General features: G+C 38.5%; 5 protein-coding genes across 5 annotated transcripts; 3 read left to right on the top strand and 2 right to left on the bottom strand.

Moving 5' to 3' along the window:
* Positions 1-91: 91 nt before the first annotated feature.
* Positions 92-2044, top strand: MELLADRAFT_78386 (uncharacterized protein; the record flags this gene model as incomplete). The annotated part of the gene is made up of 4 exons (XM_007412619.1): positions 92-297; positions 388-497; positions 587-682; positions 790-2044. 4 exons carry the CDS (start codon positions 134-136, stop codon positions 1800-1802), a joined length of 1383 nt encoding a protein of 460 aa, XP_007412681.1.
* An 809-nt stretch (positions 2045-2853) lies between these two features.
* Positions 2854-3515, top strand: MELLADRAFT_89542 (uncharacterized protein; the record flags this gene model as incomplete). Its single annotated transcript, XM_007412620.1, has 5 exons — positions 2854-2875; positions 2961-2998; positions 3099-3150; positions 3259-3326; positions 3504-3515. The coding sequence occupies 5 exons, from the start codon at positions 2854-2856 to the stop codon at positions 3513-3515; spliced, it is 192 nt and encodes a 63-aa protein (XP_007412682.1).
* Positions 3516-5720: 2205 nt separating this feature from the next.
* MELLADRAFT_108627 (uncharacterized protein) lies at positions 5721-7735 on the bottom strand (the record flags this gene model as incomplete). The annotated part of the gene is made up of 2 exons (XM_007412448.1): positions 5721-7601; positions 7703-7735. The coding sequence occupies 2 exons, from the start codon at positions 7733-7735 to the stop codon at positions 5721-5723; spliced, it is 1914 nt and encodes a 637-aa protein (XP_007412510.1).
* A 1337-nt stretch (positions 7736-9072) lies between these two features.
* MELLADRAFT_37620 (uncharacterized protein) lies at positions 9073-10496 on the bottom strand (the record flags this gene model as incomplete). The annotated part of the gene is made up of 5 exons (XM_007412447.1): positions 9073-9251; positions 9334-9752; positions 9873-10109; positions 10199-10322; positions 10424-10496. Coding segments are annotated over 5 exons (1032 nt in total), but the record flags the coding sequence as incomplete, so codon positions are not given.
* A 6045-nt stretch (positions 10497-16541) lies between these two features.
* On the top strand, positions 16542-17387 carry MELLADRAFT_65027 (uncharacterized protein; the record flags this gene model as incomplete). The annotated part of the gene is made up of 5 exons (XM_007412621.1): positions 16542-16671; positions 16747-17109; positions 17172-17234; positions 17289-17354; positions 17377-17387. 5 exons carry the CDS (start codon positions 16542-16544, stop codon positions 17385-17387), a joined length of 633 nt encoding a protein of 210 aa, XP_007412683.1.
* Positions 17388-17502: the final 115 nt, after the last annotated feature.

Genomic DNA, 17502 nt, shown 5'->3' with positions numbered 1-17502 from the left:
GTATGTGAATGAGATCATGGGTTTTGAGAGGGACTTCTCGGTTCCTTTTGACTCTCGAGTCTTGGCAGGTCTGTCCTGAGTTCTCTTCATCATCCGAATCACTCAACCCACAAAATCAACTATCAATCAAAAAATGACAGAAAGAAACAAAGTAGTCATTCGACATTTACCACCAGCTTTACCCGAAGAAGTATTCTGGAAAACTCTTTCACCTTGGATCGATCCTATCAACGAATCTACACCTGCTAAATGTTTAGTTACTTATAAATCGTTTATTCCTGGTAAACTAAGACAAAAGTTAATATCACCTTCATTTCACCTTCAACTCTTTTTTTATTTATTTAGAAGAATATGAACTGATCTTCGATTGTTGGATCTGGTTTATAGTAAAGGAAAAATCGATTTACCTTCAAGAGCTTATCTTTATTTTTCAAGTGTTGAAGATTTAGTTGAATTTCATCATGGTTATGCTCAACAAGCTTTTCGTGATAGTAGAGGTAAATTTTATACTTTATCTTTCTTTATCTTTCTTTTCATTTTACATCATGATTGATAAGATACTTTTTTCTCTGTTTGTTTGTGATAGGTAATATTACTGTACCTAAAATCGAATTCGCACCATTTCAAAAGATTCCAACCCAAGTCAAAAAACTAGATCCACGTTGTGGAACCATTGATTCTTGTAAGAAAAAAAACTCTATCAACTAATCTTCAACGAAAAAAAAACCCCTCGAAAACTGTTAACTGAATTTTGATTTTTTTTTTTTTTGAAAAATTCTTTTTTCTTAGCTCAAGATTATCAACTTTTTCTTAAAAAACTTGAATCACCTTTAAATCAAGAAACAGAAGATGATTCAAACCAATCCAATCTAACTGAAGATTCAACCAAACTAGAAATTCCCAAAATCACACCCTTAATCCAACACTTACGATCACTAAGAAAATCAGCACAAGAAGCCACAACGGCTCAAAAACTACAACAACGCAATACAACTACTACTTCAGCTTCCAAAGTTTCTTCTATTAAAGACCCACACGATTTACCTCCTCATCAGCTTATCAAACGAGCACCAACTAGTTCGAATCATCAATCTCTTCCTCTTACTACTAAACCATCTAAATCAAGACCCGTTCCTTCTTCCTTTAAACCATCTAAAGGTAATCCTACGACATCTAATGTACCTAAATCAACGGGAACATCTAGTGTTCCAAAACCATCAGTTATAGATCCAGTAGAACCTAAACCTCAAACAGCTCCTTCGAAACCCAAACGAGGTAAAAGAGCCATCGATCAAGCCTCCCAAAGTAAACCCATAACAGATCCTTCAGGATCCAATAATCCTAAACCGATTCCGATGAAGATCGTCTCAAGACCCAAAGAAATCTTGCTCAAACCTAGTGGATCAGGCTCGGTACCTGTCTCAACTGAAAGTTTTAAGACTTCAAAAGTAGGAAACCAAGAAGTTAATCTTCATCAACCCAATCCAAACTTATCTCAAGAAGGAAAACCTAGTAGTAAGAAACCGTATCCCAAAGGATCTTCATCAACTTCACGACCGAACCCTTCTAAACGAAACCAACCGTCTACCCCAACACTTGGTACGAGTACACCACCCACCGAAACTCGTTCTACAAACGAGACGAAAAGTGCTGCGACTAGTACTACTAATCCTAGAGCTAGGGGAACTGAAGAATCGGCTGGGGCTAGAAGAAGGTTGGGGATGGCTTTAGCTGGGATAGGAGGAACTAATGAACGGAAAAGTTCTAGAAAAGACACACCTAAGAATGTACCTAATCCTTGAGTGTTTTCTTTGGTTTACAATTGGTTTGAATGAGTTTGGAGATTTTGGTTGATAAAAGAATTATGAGTATGCATTATCATTATGATCAACTTGATTGAATTTTTGTATCATCAAGGATCAATAGCTTTATATTTTAGATGAGTGTAAATTTGAATTTGGTTATTGATTATTATTTTGTATTTTTTTTTTGTGAAGGTTTTGTAAGATGAAAATCAAAATTAAAGGTTTTTTTTGATTGGGTTATCTTGCTTTAGATTGTGGTTTTTTTCAAGTATGGTTCAAATCATTAGAAACCAGAATCAAATTGATTTTTGTAAGTTATTTATACTTGAGAAAAGGTAATTTGATTAAGTTGATGATTCATACCTAGTCAGAGGTAGGAAAGTCTGATGTGTGTACTTGGATATTTGAAAAATCAGGGAAACTGAATGTACATATATAAGAGTTGTTTTTTTGTGGAATATAAGCAGCTTGAAAAGTTTGATCTGGGTGTAGATGAAAACCTTGGAGACTTGTTAAACAGAAAGGATGGGGTTTCTTTAATTGAAAGACTTTTGAGAAGATGTACCCATATACATCTGAACATTTAAGAACAAATTCTTGATAATTTGGGATCACAAGGTTTCAAGAAAATCAACTTTTTGATGTGAAAGCATACTTAGAACAGCTTGATGGTTGAAAGAAGGGAAACAATACCTGGTGGTGCTGATGCTCTTTATTTTGAGTCACACCAAAAGGATCCTCCACTCTTCCCCACCTACATACCAAGAACATCAGCATCAGATTCAGAAGGGAATATGATGTGAGTGAGCAAATCAAGTGTCAGAAACTGTGATTCCTCAGAGATCGTGTATGTCACATACCTTTCACATGATCAAACAGCGGTTAGGGTTCTGAGGCATTTTAGCTTTCTTTGACAGTCGAGATCCATTCCTTGGCTACCCGAAAGACTTCATTCCACACTTGACTCACAACATCAAACCGACATCATAGCACGCCACCACCAAATCAAGAAAAAGGATCATAAACTTATCACTTTATCACCTTCAAGATGATCAATTACCTTACTAATCGTTAGTGGTTTATCAAGCTTTTTGTTGATGATGTTTATCCAGATTACTTAGGTTTTGGATTTAATGCTTTTTTAATACTTATCAGTACCTAATCGGATTCCAGAAAAACAAAGAGCATTTCAAGTCAGTTACCCCTTTCTCACTCGTATCAACTCATAAACTTAACTTTATCCATCTTGGCCTTTTGTTTTTTTCTGTAAACTGATCATTCTTTTCATTACAGGCTGATACAAGGCTTGTGCACCAGAAATTACCAAGAGCAAGACTTTATATGGGTTCGTTTGATGTTTAGAAATAAGACTTGAAATCGCTTTCGATCGAGTTTTTTTTTTTCATGTCGATCATCAACACATATATAGACTTACTTTGGTTTCATTTTTTAGGTGTTTATTATACTATCTTTACTTCTTCTATGTTATTTTCGACTTATGGGTTATACAAGTTGATTAAAGTCAGTCATCCAATCTCGCTCTTTTCCTATCACTCGTTCCTATAACCGAGTTGAAAAAAAGATAATCTGATCTAACCTGTTATTTATTTATATCTTTTTCCTCTTTTACTTTTTGTTTGTTTGTTTCGGTTCATGAAATTTTTATTAATCTTGTAAACTCACTCACAACTTGTTTAGGGAAAGAAATGAAGCTTTGATCATGGATGTTATCATGTACTTCATTCTTGATTTTTTCCATTACAAGAGATAAGAAGAAAAGAAATTATGGAGCATGAAGATTGTATTGTGTTGGTTTTGTCTAATGATTAGAATGGGTGGTGTAGTGACTTAATTGAGCGATTTCCTAGTTTTTTCAAAGATTTGGGGAACATGTTGTGGCAGTTGACATACCACAATGGGTGAGTCAATGTTTGGGGGATCAAGTGACATCATACAGGACAGGTGGTATAGTCGTTACCATCAATACCCAACAAGTCTCGGATCAGAATTCCTGGCCAAAATTATGGAGATTTTCATAGGATGAATTCTCATTTCATTCATCTCATTTAGACTGTACAGAGTCAAGGTCATGAACAAAGCCAAGTGAGCTTGTTGACTCGTGTCAACCCCAAGATCCACCCAATCCAATAATGTTCAAAATCCTAAAAAGTTATTGATAAAAGTGAGTTTTGTGTAAATAAGAAACTGCCTACCTATGTACATATTCCGGCTGGAAAACTCTAGAGCTTCATGAAGGCCTTCTGATGCAGTCTTCCAAAGTTCAATTACGCATGAACAAAGTGGCGAACTTCTGATTTTCATCCATGCTGACTTTGACACTGGGTTTTGCAATTTTCTGACCCCTCTTGATGGTGACTACTATACATACAGGGGCCCTTGGTCATAGGAGGTCTTGTGCTTAAAAGTTAAGCCCAATAGTACATGTACTCAGTGCTACCACATCGACTGGGTTGATGGTGTATGCACTAAACTTTGCAAGGGTTATACCACTTCATTTTTGGATGATCAGCTTCCTCAACCTTTAAAAACACATTGAGGGAAATCACAACATTTACACAGTGAGGTTTACCAGAGACGTCCAGTGTCACAAAGTACAATCAAGATCCATAACCTTGAATAAACCTCTTGCAAAAGCATCTGCTGTCATGGAAGAGATTTAAGGAACAAGAGTCTCAGCTCAAAGACTAGAGTTTTTTATTGCTAAAACGCTACACGACCCCAGAGGGTCTGAGTGGATTGCAGTGTGAGAAACAACCAGAGACCACCCACTAAGACTATGACAGTAGATGTAGGAAAAAGAACTATTGATGAAGAGCAACATACAGTTGCAAATAGGGTTGAAGAAGGCATAGAATCCTTAAACAGATAACCAAGGTCACATCATGAGACACAGTACAACAAGTTGACATTAAAAAAGGACAACTAACTGACTGGAACAAGAACCAAAATGGGACAGCCAGAGAATATTGTTAGAATTGTAAGAACTCAAACTGTAAAGTCAAAACAACAAGCTAAGCAAGAATTATAAGTGAAGCAGTGAAGACTAATGACCAAATGCCAGAAGGACAATACCCCCTCTCATGGTGGACCAGAAGGAACATTGACATATATGAATTTGAACTGTAAAGTTGAAGACAACAAGGTTAACAAGAATCATAAGTAGTGAAAACTACACACCAAACACTGGTAGATCAGGTGTGGTACCAAGATATTGGCTTTAAGTCTGCTGGAACACAGGACTGAAAGGGAGCCAACAAAGTTGTATGTTGACTGGGAAATATCTTGGAATACTTGACTCACAAGAGAGGAGACAGGAAACTTAATCTGTTCTCCAAGTGTAGCACCAGATGAAACAGGGTTTAGATAAGAGGCAAACATGTTCATGAGTGGATGGTTACAAATGTAGTTACAATATGCTTTGGGTTCCACTTTGTTGAAACAAGTATGTACCAACTTCAAGGATTTTGAGTTGAAGAAGTAGTAGGACTTTTGATTTCCTCAAGTAGGATTTAGGAGTCTTTTTTGTTGTAAAAACTTTTTCTTTGGGTTCTTTTCTTCCACTTATTCAATCTCATGACCTCTCAGTGTCACGTCAGGAGAATCAGATTGCACGTAAAAGTCCCTACATACGCGGGCTGGGGGTTTTACCGCACATGTGAAGGAGTTTGTTAAGTTTGCGAGTTCATTTACATATATTGATAGGATTTATGAAGAAAGTGAAAAAGTTGAGGAAAACAAATAAGTATGTAGGATTGTACAACCTATGTGTGTACAAAAAAAAAGAAATGAAAAAATGGAAACGAGTACGGGATACAAAGTTGGAATCCGGATTTTTTCCTTACATATGGCTTAATCAACTTGTGCACGAACTTGTGAAACGTCTTCTTTGATTTTTTAATGTAATGTAACTTCTGAAGCTTGACGGGTCATATCATCGACTTCACTGTCTTCACTGTCTTCACTGGCCTCGTTTAATGAAGATAAATATCGAGAGATATCGACGAATTCCAAAGAAAACTCTATGTCATCATCGAGATCTGTATACTCGGTCTGAACTTCAATGACTCTACCATCAGAGAAAGACATTAAGCCAGACTTGCTTTTGTTGATAGGCCACCCGCGTCTACACAACAGCCTTTCATGCTGTTTCCACTCGACATATAGTAAGCCAAACCTGAAGGGACTTTGATTCTTCTTCGTCTTTGGCTTCTTGTCCAAGTGAGGAAATTCTATCCGTCTATAGTCACGGGATCTACCATCATTAGCAACAATTGTTTGAAGACTTGGCCAAACTGGTTGATCTTTTTGAATTCCATTGGTGATGTGAGGAAAGAGGTGATGAGAGAAATTGAAAAAAGTTTCAAAATGTTTCAATTTAGGAGCTTGAGAGATATCATCAAGCAATCTTTGTTCTAATTCTTCTACACAGTGGTCGAAGCTTGTTAAGAGTTGAAGTTCTTCTAAAACTTCAAAATCTTTAACAAATCTTATCTCGGGTTCTTCGACGTCTTTCCAGTTAGCAGGTAAATGATGACCAATGGATAGGGCTAATAGCGTTCGTCGAAAAACGTGGGCGAAAGGAAAGACGGAGAGTCCATGAAGCCATTGGCATTGAGCCACTTTCAAACATTCCAAGGGTGATTTCCAATCGAGTTCGCTCCAGGACTCACGTGGAGCCACAAGACCTTGTAGGTGTAATCTTTTGAGTGTTTTTAAAGAACTGAGCCTCTGTCCAACCGATTTACTCAGTTCATCTTCATTAAAACCAGGAGTCGGACACGGTTCTTCACTATTCCAATCCTTGACTTCGTGCCACGCTCGAACAAGGACAAGGGTTTCAAGATTGGGTAACATTTCAACCGTCTTTGAGATCTCATCCTCAAATCTTGAAGTAGTATCATGTGAAAAGTATTGCAGGGTCTTCAAATTGGTAAAGGTAGAAAAAGTTTGAAGGAATCTCTTCGCATGGATCGCGTAACCAAGAGTTGTTGGCTCGAAGAGTTCTGGATCATGGGTGCGATGACCGAAGCAATCTGGATTGAAGAGATATGGTTCGTAGAGATCAAAAGGGTTCCATTCACCAGTTTTAGGTTTTCCTACTTCCCAACGTACAGTGAGAATGGATTGAGGATTGACTGATTTGATGATCTCATGAATCTCTTTAAGACACACTTTATTCTGGAGGATTTTTTTTGAGATATCGCATTCTTCGTATAAGTTTGCTTTCATTTGTCTCGATTTTCCCCTCTCAGTAGTAAGATCTAAGTTAACATCTATTTCACGAGTATTGTCTTTGATGAGTCGACGATTAGCTGGGTAATGATCATAACATCTGGTGAATGTATCATCAAAAGCAAATTCATAACTGGTTGGTGAATGATGACTATCACTGCTCGATGCCAAATCAGTAAATTCCCATGGTTTATCATCATCACTGGATGATGGATTATAATCATCATTGTTTGATGGATTATAATCATCATTGTTTGATGGATTATAATCATCACTGGTTGATCGATTATGATGATCACTGGTTGGTGGATTATAATCATCATTGTTTGATAGATCATAATGAGATATCATAGAATCATCACTAACCGATCCATCATATCGATAATCCTTAATTGATCCATGATATTGATAATCATCATCAGATCCGGTTGATGAAGCAAGCTGATCACTGGTTGGTCGACGAATTTCACCATAACTTGTGTTTGTTGGTTTATGATACGTACTTTTAATAAGACCCCCGAGATGCGTGTGTAACAAGAGTGTCTGAGGGATTTCAGTCATAACAAAAGGAGTAGAACAAAGAATATTAATTAAATCTGTATTAAGACTTGGATAATGATAGGAGTGTTAGGAAAGATGCTGACCTGGTAGAAAGAGGCGTCTTTATCGGAAGACATGATGCTTATCTATATATGTGTATGAGACTTGATCGAGCTTGGGCAATTGGTTAGAATCCTTTGAAAAAAACTTGTTGAGATTTGTAGAACTGATCGATAGATGAATGGGAAATCGAATAGAATAAGACTATTTTGGATTTTATTGATGCTGACCGAATTTTTGGTAAGGAAAATGCAAAAATTGAAATGCTAAACTAGTGAATTTATTCGAAGAAAAGGTGTGAAAATGTTGTTGGTTGATGAGGGAAACTGATCTGGGTTTTTTTGTGATGATTGGTGATGGAAAAAAATACGATGAAGATTGTTGAGGGAAAAGAAAACCTTCAAGTCAAACGAGCCTTGTTTTATATTCCAAGCTCGATTTATTGCTTTTAACAAATACCTTTTCAGTGCCAGTTGGGACTATCGATGAATACCAAACCCGGCCGTGCTATCCTTTGTGATGGGTTGAATTCTCTTTTGTTTCTATTTGATGGCGAAAAATTGAAGTATTGCTTTTGCCTTGAATCGTCCTTCATCATCCTACTCAGTGTATCTTGAATCAATTGAAATGGTAAACTTTCTAGTCATCTTCACTTTGAGCACATCGATCACTTCTGATTTATAAATACAAATTTCCTATTTCGTTCTGCAATTTTTTGGGGATCGAACACAATTTCCTAACATGGATGTCATGATCTTTCAAACCCACTTTCCTTCAATGCCGATTCCAATGACAATCCTAACGAAGATTGCCATATAAGGTAATCCTTTGAACATTTTTCTGTCATTGAGTCATTTTATCTTACTCAAAACACCCTCTCACTGAGTATCGCAGGTTCATGTGATAAAATGTTGATTTCTTATCCGTCTTCGGACCTCTCGAGAGTACAAGAGCCCAAGACTGGAAATCTCTTGGACTGATAGTGATGAGAACTCGCTTTAGGTCAAATGTTCCAACAACAAAAAGTCGGAAGATTTCGTGACTTTCATTAAACTTGAGGAACCTATATATCAAATCTATGCATGTATATAAGAAAAGAGAAAACAGTTGACATATGTATGCTTAAGAGAGAAAGATGTAATATAAATAGCAAACTGAATAAAATGAAAAGAGACAACGACAACGACAAAAACAAAAATAACCAAAGAATAATGATACACATCAAAGACTGAAAACAAAGGTGAAAGAGAGAGAGAGAACTTGACTTCATACCTAGAGACATGAATGAAAGGATGGCATTCGTATACCAAAAAGAATTAAACTTCTAACCAATTACCCTCTCTCTTCAAATTAATACTTCTCATAACAACCTTTCTTTCTTGATTACTGAACGGGATTGTGAATCCTACAAACTTCACGATGCTTTTGTTTCATTCGAGTTGTTTAATTCAGGTGGAGTTTCTACTAATGATGCTTCAATCATTGCTTGTTCTGGTAGAACAATCACCGGATCTCGATTTAGACTATCTAATTCTTTCTTCAAAGCGTTCAGTTCTTTCTCAAATCTACGACCAAAGACTTCCATATAAAATGCTATAGACCAGAGAGGCACAGGAACAATCAGTGTTCAAAGATCCGAGTTATTCAAGAAGAAATGATTATCATGGATACTGACATGCTCCATTCCATACTGAGACAGCAAACATCACCCAAAGGAATAAGCCTGAAAAGGTCTTTGAATGAAAGGACCAAACCAAAGAAGGCAAGATAGTCAAAAGTGTATAGAGGTACTGAGCGACCATAAACGCATGAGCTCTCCATTCAGGTCGAATAGATTGTAAAAGGCGAGATATAAGTCCAGTACGTGAGTTGAGCAAATAAGTAAAAGAAGTTGTTCGACCTCCTGTTGCTATCTTTTGAGCTCGAGCAATGATCACATATCTGTAATATAGTGTTTGCCAAACTATGTGCACTGTGGAGCAGATTAGAAGAATACGAGGAACGGATATTGTGTCGAGTTCGGCTAAGGCTGGATACCGTTCTGGTGCATTTGGATAGAAGTGTCGAAGTACTGTAAAGACGAGTGCTGGATAGCTTTTGATCGAGGGTCGGATTGAGAATGAGTTGATTAAAGACATCAAAGATGACAGATATATCAGCTAGGCCACCCAGATTTGCAAACAAAGACAAAAAGCGAAACTTCTGATAACGAACATGTGAATGAAGAGCGATGTGACTTTTTCAACGGAATGGAAAACCAACGAGTTCCTCCATGTAGCAATTGCAAAAGCTGATGGACCATGTGCTAACCCATAACAAGCTTGAAACAGTAACACATTCGAAGGCCAAATCCAAAGGAACACTAGACTAAGTCCATTGACCACATAACAAAGATCGAATAGAAAATAATGATATGCTTGTTTTCGATATGTATATATTCGAAGTGGAAGACTGTATAATGAAATTTGAATGAGAAATGATAATCGAGATGAGCTTGTTATAATCTAAAGTAGTTGAGAAGCTAAACGTGGGGACTTAACTAGTAAGCTAGTTGAAGTGTATAGGATAGTGGAATGTATTCTGGCCAAAAAGCTAGCAGTAGAGCAGTTCCCAGTACATTGTTAACGCTAAAGAAAAACGAGACCTTTTCACGTAGGGACACAGCTGAGGTTCATATAACAGGATCAATCGGTCCATTTGATCAGTTTCATTTCTTCAGCTCTGCAGATGCTTTGTAAAAAGATTAAAAAGGATCGGCAACGGACTCTTAGCATCATTCCATGTTCTTTGAATTTGATCACGCCTTAATCTTAATTTTTCTTTAAACTCTCTCAATTCGCGTTCAGCATAATCTCTTAATTCACGTTCACGTTCACTCGAAGTTTTCAGCGCTAATTTTTGAGCTTCACTTAATGCACCCGAAGGAATCGAAAGTAAAGAGAATCCAGAAGAAGCGGTTGGGATTGAATCTGATCGAGTTATAGATTCTGGTTTTTGATGTGAATTAAAGGTAGCTTCTAATGCCAATTGAGCTTCTTTGGCTCTAGCTTTCCATTCTTCTGTGATCGGTTTAGCTCGTGCTTCCCATTCGTGTTTGATTGGATCGATTGTACGGCGACGAAAAAGATCGAGATGTGCATCTAGGGAAACTAGTAAATCGTAAAACGGTAGACCATCTCCGAATATATCTTCTTTCCAATTATTAAATTGACTCGAATGTGAGGCTGGGAATGGTGTGGATGAGCGTGTACTAGTAGAAGTTCGAGTAGCAGATGCCTCAGAGGGCGTAAGTGGTCGAGGATTAGAGGGGCTTGATGATCGAGAATGTGAATCATATGGTTCGGTCTCTGGTTATTATGCAATTATATTAGCTTTTGTCCCACAAGAAGGTCACAAAGAGGACAAGATACTGACCTGAAGCTGGATCAGATTTATAATTCCTTTGACGGAGGTTTTGTGGATGATCCATTTGAAGGCAGATAGAATTGAAAGTGTTGGTTGCGAAGGTAGGTGGTGGTGCGTGAAGGCTACTCACAGTCATCAAGCTCCTTTACACGTAACTACAGTATAACTGCTGTTCTTTTTAATGCATTTCACCTTTCCCTCAACATTTGTGTCATCTTGCTGAAGGAGTTCCGGAAGGCCAGAGCCCCTAAATGGATGTCAGTGCACCAAACAAAAACTTTGAGACAGCCCCAATTATGTACTCAGCAGACATGAAATTCTATGCACGACCAGCGACTTCACATCAAATGTGCCCCTATCGGAACTTTGCCTCTGAATCTCATCAAAGCTTCAGCTCCCACCGCTCAGAAAAAGAAGTTACTGGGTGTTTGCAACGAACTTGATCGGAATCAACGGCTGAGTAACGTGCAAGATTGACACGGCCCCTTAAGATACCGACCAAGTTTGACTCCCTACGTGGTGATATGTCTTTCTGGATAATTATGGCAACGAACGTTTGGTATTGATCATTAATCATCTCACCCACTGTAGCTTTCAACGTGAGACTTACTCAAACCCAATATGTCGCTGGAAATGTCAACCATGGTAAGTACTTACAGCCCTTTGCATGATTGATGACTTCGGAGAAAAAAATACCTTGAGTTTTCAACAAAAAAAACCTCGAGTTTTTTCAAAAAGTGACCGAGTTTTTTTGAAAACCTACTGAGTTTTTCAAAAACTCATTGACATTGTAAATTTCAAGAAAAACTCATTGACTTTTTCAAAAACTCGGTAGTTTTTTGAAAAAACTCAGTCACTTTTTAAAAAAACTCAAGGTTTTTTTTGTTGAAAACTCGAGTTTTTTTCTTCTTCAAAGTCATCAATCATGCAAAGGGCTGTACAAAAATCACAAAGAACAAGACTCAGAAGTACTGAGCCAAATTCCCCAAAGGGATAATTCACATCATGTCCAACAACAAACAACACCCTCTCCTGACTAGGAGTAGTGAAGAAGAGAAGACACCATATCAAAAAATAGCCAGACAGAACAAAAAAGAGTCACTTTTGAGTTTCCAAATAAGTTGAACCATAAACATCTAACACAAACAACCACAAAGGACCAATCTTCCCTCTATTTCCACAAATATAAACAGAAACAGAAACAATAGAACCAAAACCAATTTTACATTTAAGAAAAATAAACCAAAGAACCAATATAATGAGAAAAATGCCTGAACACATGACTTTGACTCTGAGATTCACGAAGTCTTAAAGCTACATGTTCCCTGTCATAAATGCACAACATCTCAGAACTGCACCAGCCAGCTGATTGAATAAAATCCATGGTAGCGCCAGATTGAAGAGGATTGCCAGAGAAATCTTCATCAAATAATTTATGGGAGCGGGATAAAAACCACAAACACATGGGGAAACATCCTTTGAGGTAATGAATAATTGATTACAAGAAAGAAAACAGGAATACATTGAATTCAAATAAGATAACATGATCTTCACAGGACAATCTGGATGATTCTCAAAATATTGAACTATAACCTGTGAACTCTGTATTGCTTTTGGAGCATCCACAGCGCTCCCCCAATTGTGCAGGCTCTTGATGATGTGGGGGGTCAAATAGCCAAAAATTGCTCCAACGGACCTTGCACAATTGGGGGTGAGACATTGAGAGTCTCCAGATTTTGAGCCGGGCCCTCCACATCTGTGGGGTCTAGACTCTGTGAGGTCTAGGCAGGCTCTCAACATTGCATGCAACTGCTTTGACATGACCAATACAGAACACCTGTACAGTCAACCTTGGCAAAAACAACTGCATTGCTCCTCCAATATCTTTGTTCAAGCAAATTTGATTCACTCGACCAAGTTTTTCCCCTAACTTTGGGTACACCACTGTGGGAAATGTGTTTTTTTGACCCCCCACAGAAAATCAGGATTGGGGGTCTGTTTCTGAGCTTTCAAAATTGGGTGACCACTGTGGATGCTCTTAGAATATGGAAGAAGATAATGGATAAATTTTCTGCAATGACATAACCAAAAAAAGAACTCTGCAAAAAAGATTCTTGAATTAAATAGTTTTTGAGAGTCTGGAATATGTTGTCAGTTGAAGTTCACCAAGGCAATAGCGGTACACAAACATGAACACCCAACCTAGAAACCCATGGACAAAACCCATGACAACCTGATTGTTTTTTGGGTTTTGTCCAACGGGGCAGCGGAAAACCAATGGACAAAACCCCCAAAACGATTGGGTTGTCATGGGTTTTGTCCATGATGATGGGTTTTCAGGTTGGGTGTTCAAGTTTATGTACCACTAATGTAAACCTCCAAAACCCACACAGGAAATGGCCAGGAATAAACAATCATTGTGAGTAGAGCCCATTTTAGAAACAGCAAAATGGAGAGAAAAAGGGTAAAGGACTTTTTCATACAACTGGCTTTGAATAATTCTGGATACAGCTTTTTAGAGTAGCTCTAACAATGGCAACTCTTCATTCACATAATATCACTACACCAAAGTGCGTCTTTTCCGTACAGTTTAGAAAATCGTGACTGACATAGAAAAGTATGTACCATCCACATATTCTGGTTTCCTGAATGTAGTGAATCATTCCAATTTAGGAAAGTAGAACAGTACACTTCCAGGTGTATCCTTGTGTCACAGACTGCTTTGAGCGTTATGAGACTCAGTACAAACGTACATTCACAACCCCATGAGTTTACACTACAATCACGCCCGTGAAAGTTCACTCAAGCTTTATGACATTGGGTGTGTATCTTACTGATAATCTGTGATGATCTGGGTTGTAGTCAAAACAACATATTTGCTACAGTTCTAGAAACGCAGAACCTGTAAGATTAGAACTCAGAGCAGAATTCTAAGAAGCAATAATGTTGTTTTTCTGCAATAGCGGTGTAGAAACAAGGGGGATAATAATAATTCCGATGAAAAAGAGTATAAGATCAAGTACAACGGAGATATATAGAATAAAGGTACACAAGTCACAGCAACCTTCAGGACATATTTCAGGTACAACGATTTGTCTTGAACAACTATTGTTTTGTGATCCGGGTAATAGAGGTTTGCAAAACTACTTGTAAAGTGAACTCATGATGAAATATACTACTAAATGTTTAATCTTCAATACCGGGTCTTGAGTAAGCTGCTAGTCACCTTAGTTTCTTCGCGTAACACACAGTTCATGACAAATTCAGATCTAACAACTATCCATATGTATCTTTCCTAAAAATGAGGCCTGAAAAATCTGCGGTTGAGGAGCAGAGAAAGTAGTTGATACAACGGTAACTGGTTGGATTTTGATGTGTAGTCATTTCGAACATTGTGGTATGAACATTATACCTGCAGCTTGGAATGAATTTTGAATAAAAAGATTTGATCAGTTCATTTTATGATAACCACGTTAAAGATAGTATCCATCTCTTACCAGAATGATGTGCGCGACAAAGCGGAAGATTTGAAAGCATTCATTTAAGACGATTCAGGAGGGGAGGGTTTATTTTTGAACGCCAAGTTTCTGGGTTGAGGATCACAAGTTAGAATACTATACAGAAGTCATACCTGGAATCGTAATATCAAAGTTTGTGACTTACTGGTGATATTTCAATAATGCATGAAGGAATCCCACACCTTGAACAATAGAATCAAAGGCCTTCTGGCGAGATTGCAGTTTCGCGGTTGCAGCTTGAAGAGAAAGTTGAAGTTCTTGTCGGTGGCTCTGTGAGATTTCAGAGTCAGATGATTGAAAACCGATCCCCTCGATCTCGGAATGTGAGTTTTGAATGGCGCCAACAGATTTGTGGAGGCCTTCTAGAGCATCTTCATAAACAGAAGAAATGGTCGAGATCTCACTGTCGTTGAGATACTTGTGAATCTTGACAAAGTCTGTAAGGTTGTCCGCTGCAAGACGATGTTGGCCATTCTTAAGGTAGCAGAGAATCAAGCAACCAAACCGGCAAATGCGATGAGAGTCGATAACAGTCCCAGGGGATATCAAGAGCTCGAAGTCTTGTGATCCAACAACTGGAACATCAATCAATGCTGGAATATAGTGTTGATCGGTTCCGAGGGCTTTTGGCATGATTAAAGTATTAAGATGAGGGGCTACCATCTCAAGAAATAGCTTGTGTAGAAGTGATTTATCGTCTTCTGCCCCCGCGCTGAATCTGATATAAGGGCAGAGCAAACGTATGATTTCTAATAATTGAGAGGTTGAAGCTTCACTTAGGAAGAGTTGGGGATCAGGCTTGGAATTGATATCACCCTCACGAAACATAAAGTCGAAGAAATACTTTGGTAGAAAAACACGAGTATGGAATGGATGAACACAATGAGACATCGTTAGAGGAGGGTGGTGTAGGAATTGGCAAGCATGGATCAAGCCAAATCATCTTTGTTTTATATCGTATCAAGATAGGTGGTCGACCGTTAAAGATCACATTATCTCCACCTCCGATTGGTTTTTTCATTCAAGTTGATCACCTCTGACCAAATCTTCCCAAACCTTACAAAGATTATTTTAATTAAAGGACAATCTTTTCTGCATCAGGCAACGCACGAGCACTGATCACAAACACCAATCTCCCATTGAGAACCTTTGTCTAAGGGAAGTCAATCTGATTCGATGCTGTTTGTGCCCCACGTCAGATGAATATCATAAAAGGCATCAAGGAAGTATGATAGAAATAATCAAAGGTTTCATGATTTCATGATTAGATTCCTTCATGATTATTCTGTACCGACTCAGAAAAGGTGTAGTGAACCACCTGACGCTCGGCCAATCAGATAACAAGGGCTTTTGCATACTCAGCCACCATTGATATCTTCTCAGCTTGAGCATATGCCGCATTATTCACCTTCGATGACTGTGAAGAAAGGGCTCCAATTTTTGGACAATGGATAATCATATTGATGTCTGGTATCCACTTGCACCGGCGGCTCTACCTTACATTCAAGGTTGTTGTCATGTTGATGCTCCCATCACAGCTCTGGTTCATCATATCCCCACTATCATTACAATAAACTTGAATAAACGAACTCATCAACATAAAACGAACGACTTTTGAATCTGACCCCCCTTTGGCCTTAATATTTTGTTGCTTTGGCTCAAATCTCAGCTGTTTCATTCAGGTATCTACTTCTTCAACCCGCCGGCCGGCTTTTCCCTTGATCGTGGTCAAAGATTTGTTCTTCCATAGTGGATTATCTTTTCACCATCTTCTCCTCTATCTGCTAGTTAGACTTTCCGTTCAGCTTTTTTAATTCATAAGTTCCTCCATCCGCTGAGCGGATTTCTCTTGTCTCTGTCAATCAACCATACCTCAAAATAGTGTAGTATCTTTGCAGTAGTTTCTCATCTGCTTGTCCGTCACGACTGTACATGGTTGGTGTATGTACTTGTATAATCAATGGCTGAGGGATCCGTGGCAAATCTCAGAAGTCGGGTACTACGCAGTAACACTGCTTCACAAGATATCGAAAAGGATAGAACCAAGTCAAAGAAACGAGCAAAACCAATTGAAGAAGCACCCTTTGAAAGTAAGTTACATATCTTTATACTTGATTCTTTCTCTTTGATCTTTGCTGAAAATTGATAACCTTTCGTGGGCACAGAGGTTGTTGATGATAAGGTGTGTGCGAGTGTTCAGGACGTTGTGAATTCAAAAGCGCCTTCGGAAGCGCCGCGCGGAAACCTCTTGAAGCTGCTGGATCAGCATATCATCAAGAAGAAAGCAAGAACGTCGAAGAAATCTAGCCAGAAAAAGACGGTCAAGCAATCCCGCAGACCCATCAGGGAGAGGCCTCCAATCTCACCTTCCAAAATCGATCATACCTTTGCTCCAAGGCCACAAGACGTGGATTATGATCAATACACTGATCAGCAGCTACGGGAACTGGTTGGTGATGTTGGGCTAGATGCTGACGGGTTACCCAGAACGGAACTTGTCAAGACTTGTAAAACCTACCAAGACTTGAGTAAGTGAACTTTTCAGCTCAGAAGACATGTTGAGGAGCTATAGTACTCACTCACTGGTTAGTTGTTCTACCCCCCGTTTTACCCTCCTTCACATTTAGAAAATCGCGGCACGCACCTTTGGAAGGTAAGTGCTGATACTACTCTGTATGGTTCTTGGCTTACAAGTTTCAAATTATAGGCCGATCGACTCCTGATGAGACCACCGACTCAGGTAAAGGAAACGTGCCTATAGCTGTGCTGGCAGGTACGTAAATTGGCTATATCAGTAAATCCATAGATCAAGCTTATGAGAATCACAAAACTTTCAGATTCAACCTCCGGTCCCAATAGTCTCCCATTACCTTCTTCACCTCCTGACACGCAACCTTCAGATACGAGAGACATTGCACAAA

This window comes from Melampsora larici-populina (genome assembly GCF_000204055.1).
Source record: "Melampsora larici-populina 98AG31 unplaced genomic scaffold MELLAscaffold_31, whole genome shotgun sequence".
Taxonomy (NCBI): Eukaryota; Fungi; Basidiomycota; class Pucciniomycetes; order Pucciniales; family Melampsoraceae; genus Melampsora; species Melampsora laricis-populina.
This window is presented reverse-complemented; position numbering and strand designations above follow the sequence as displayed.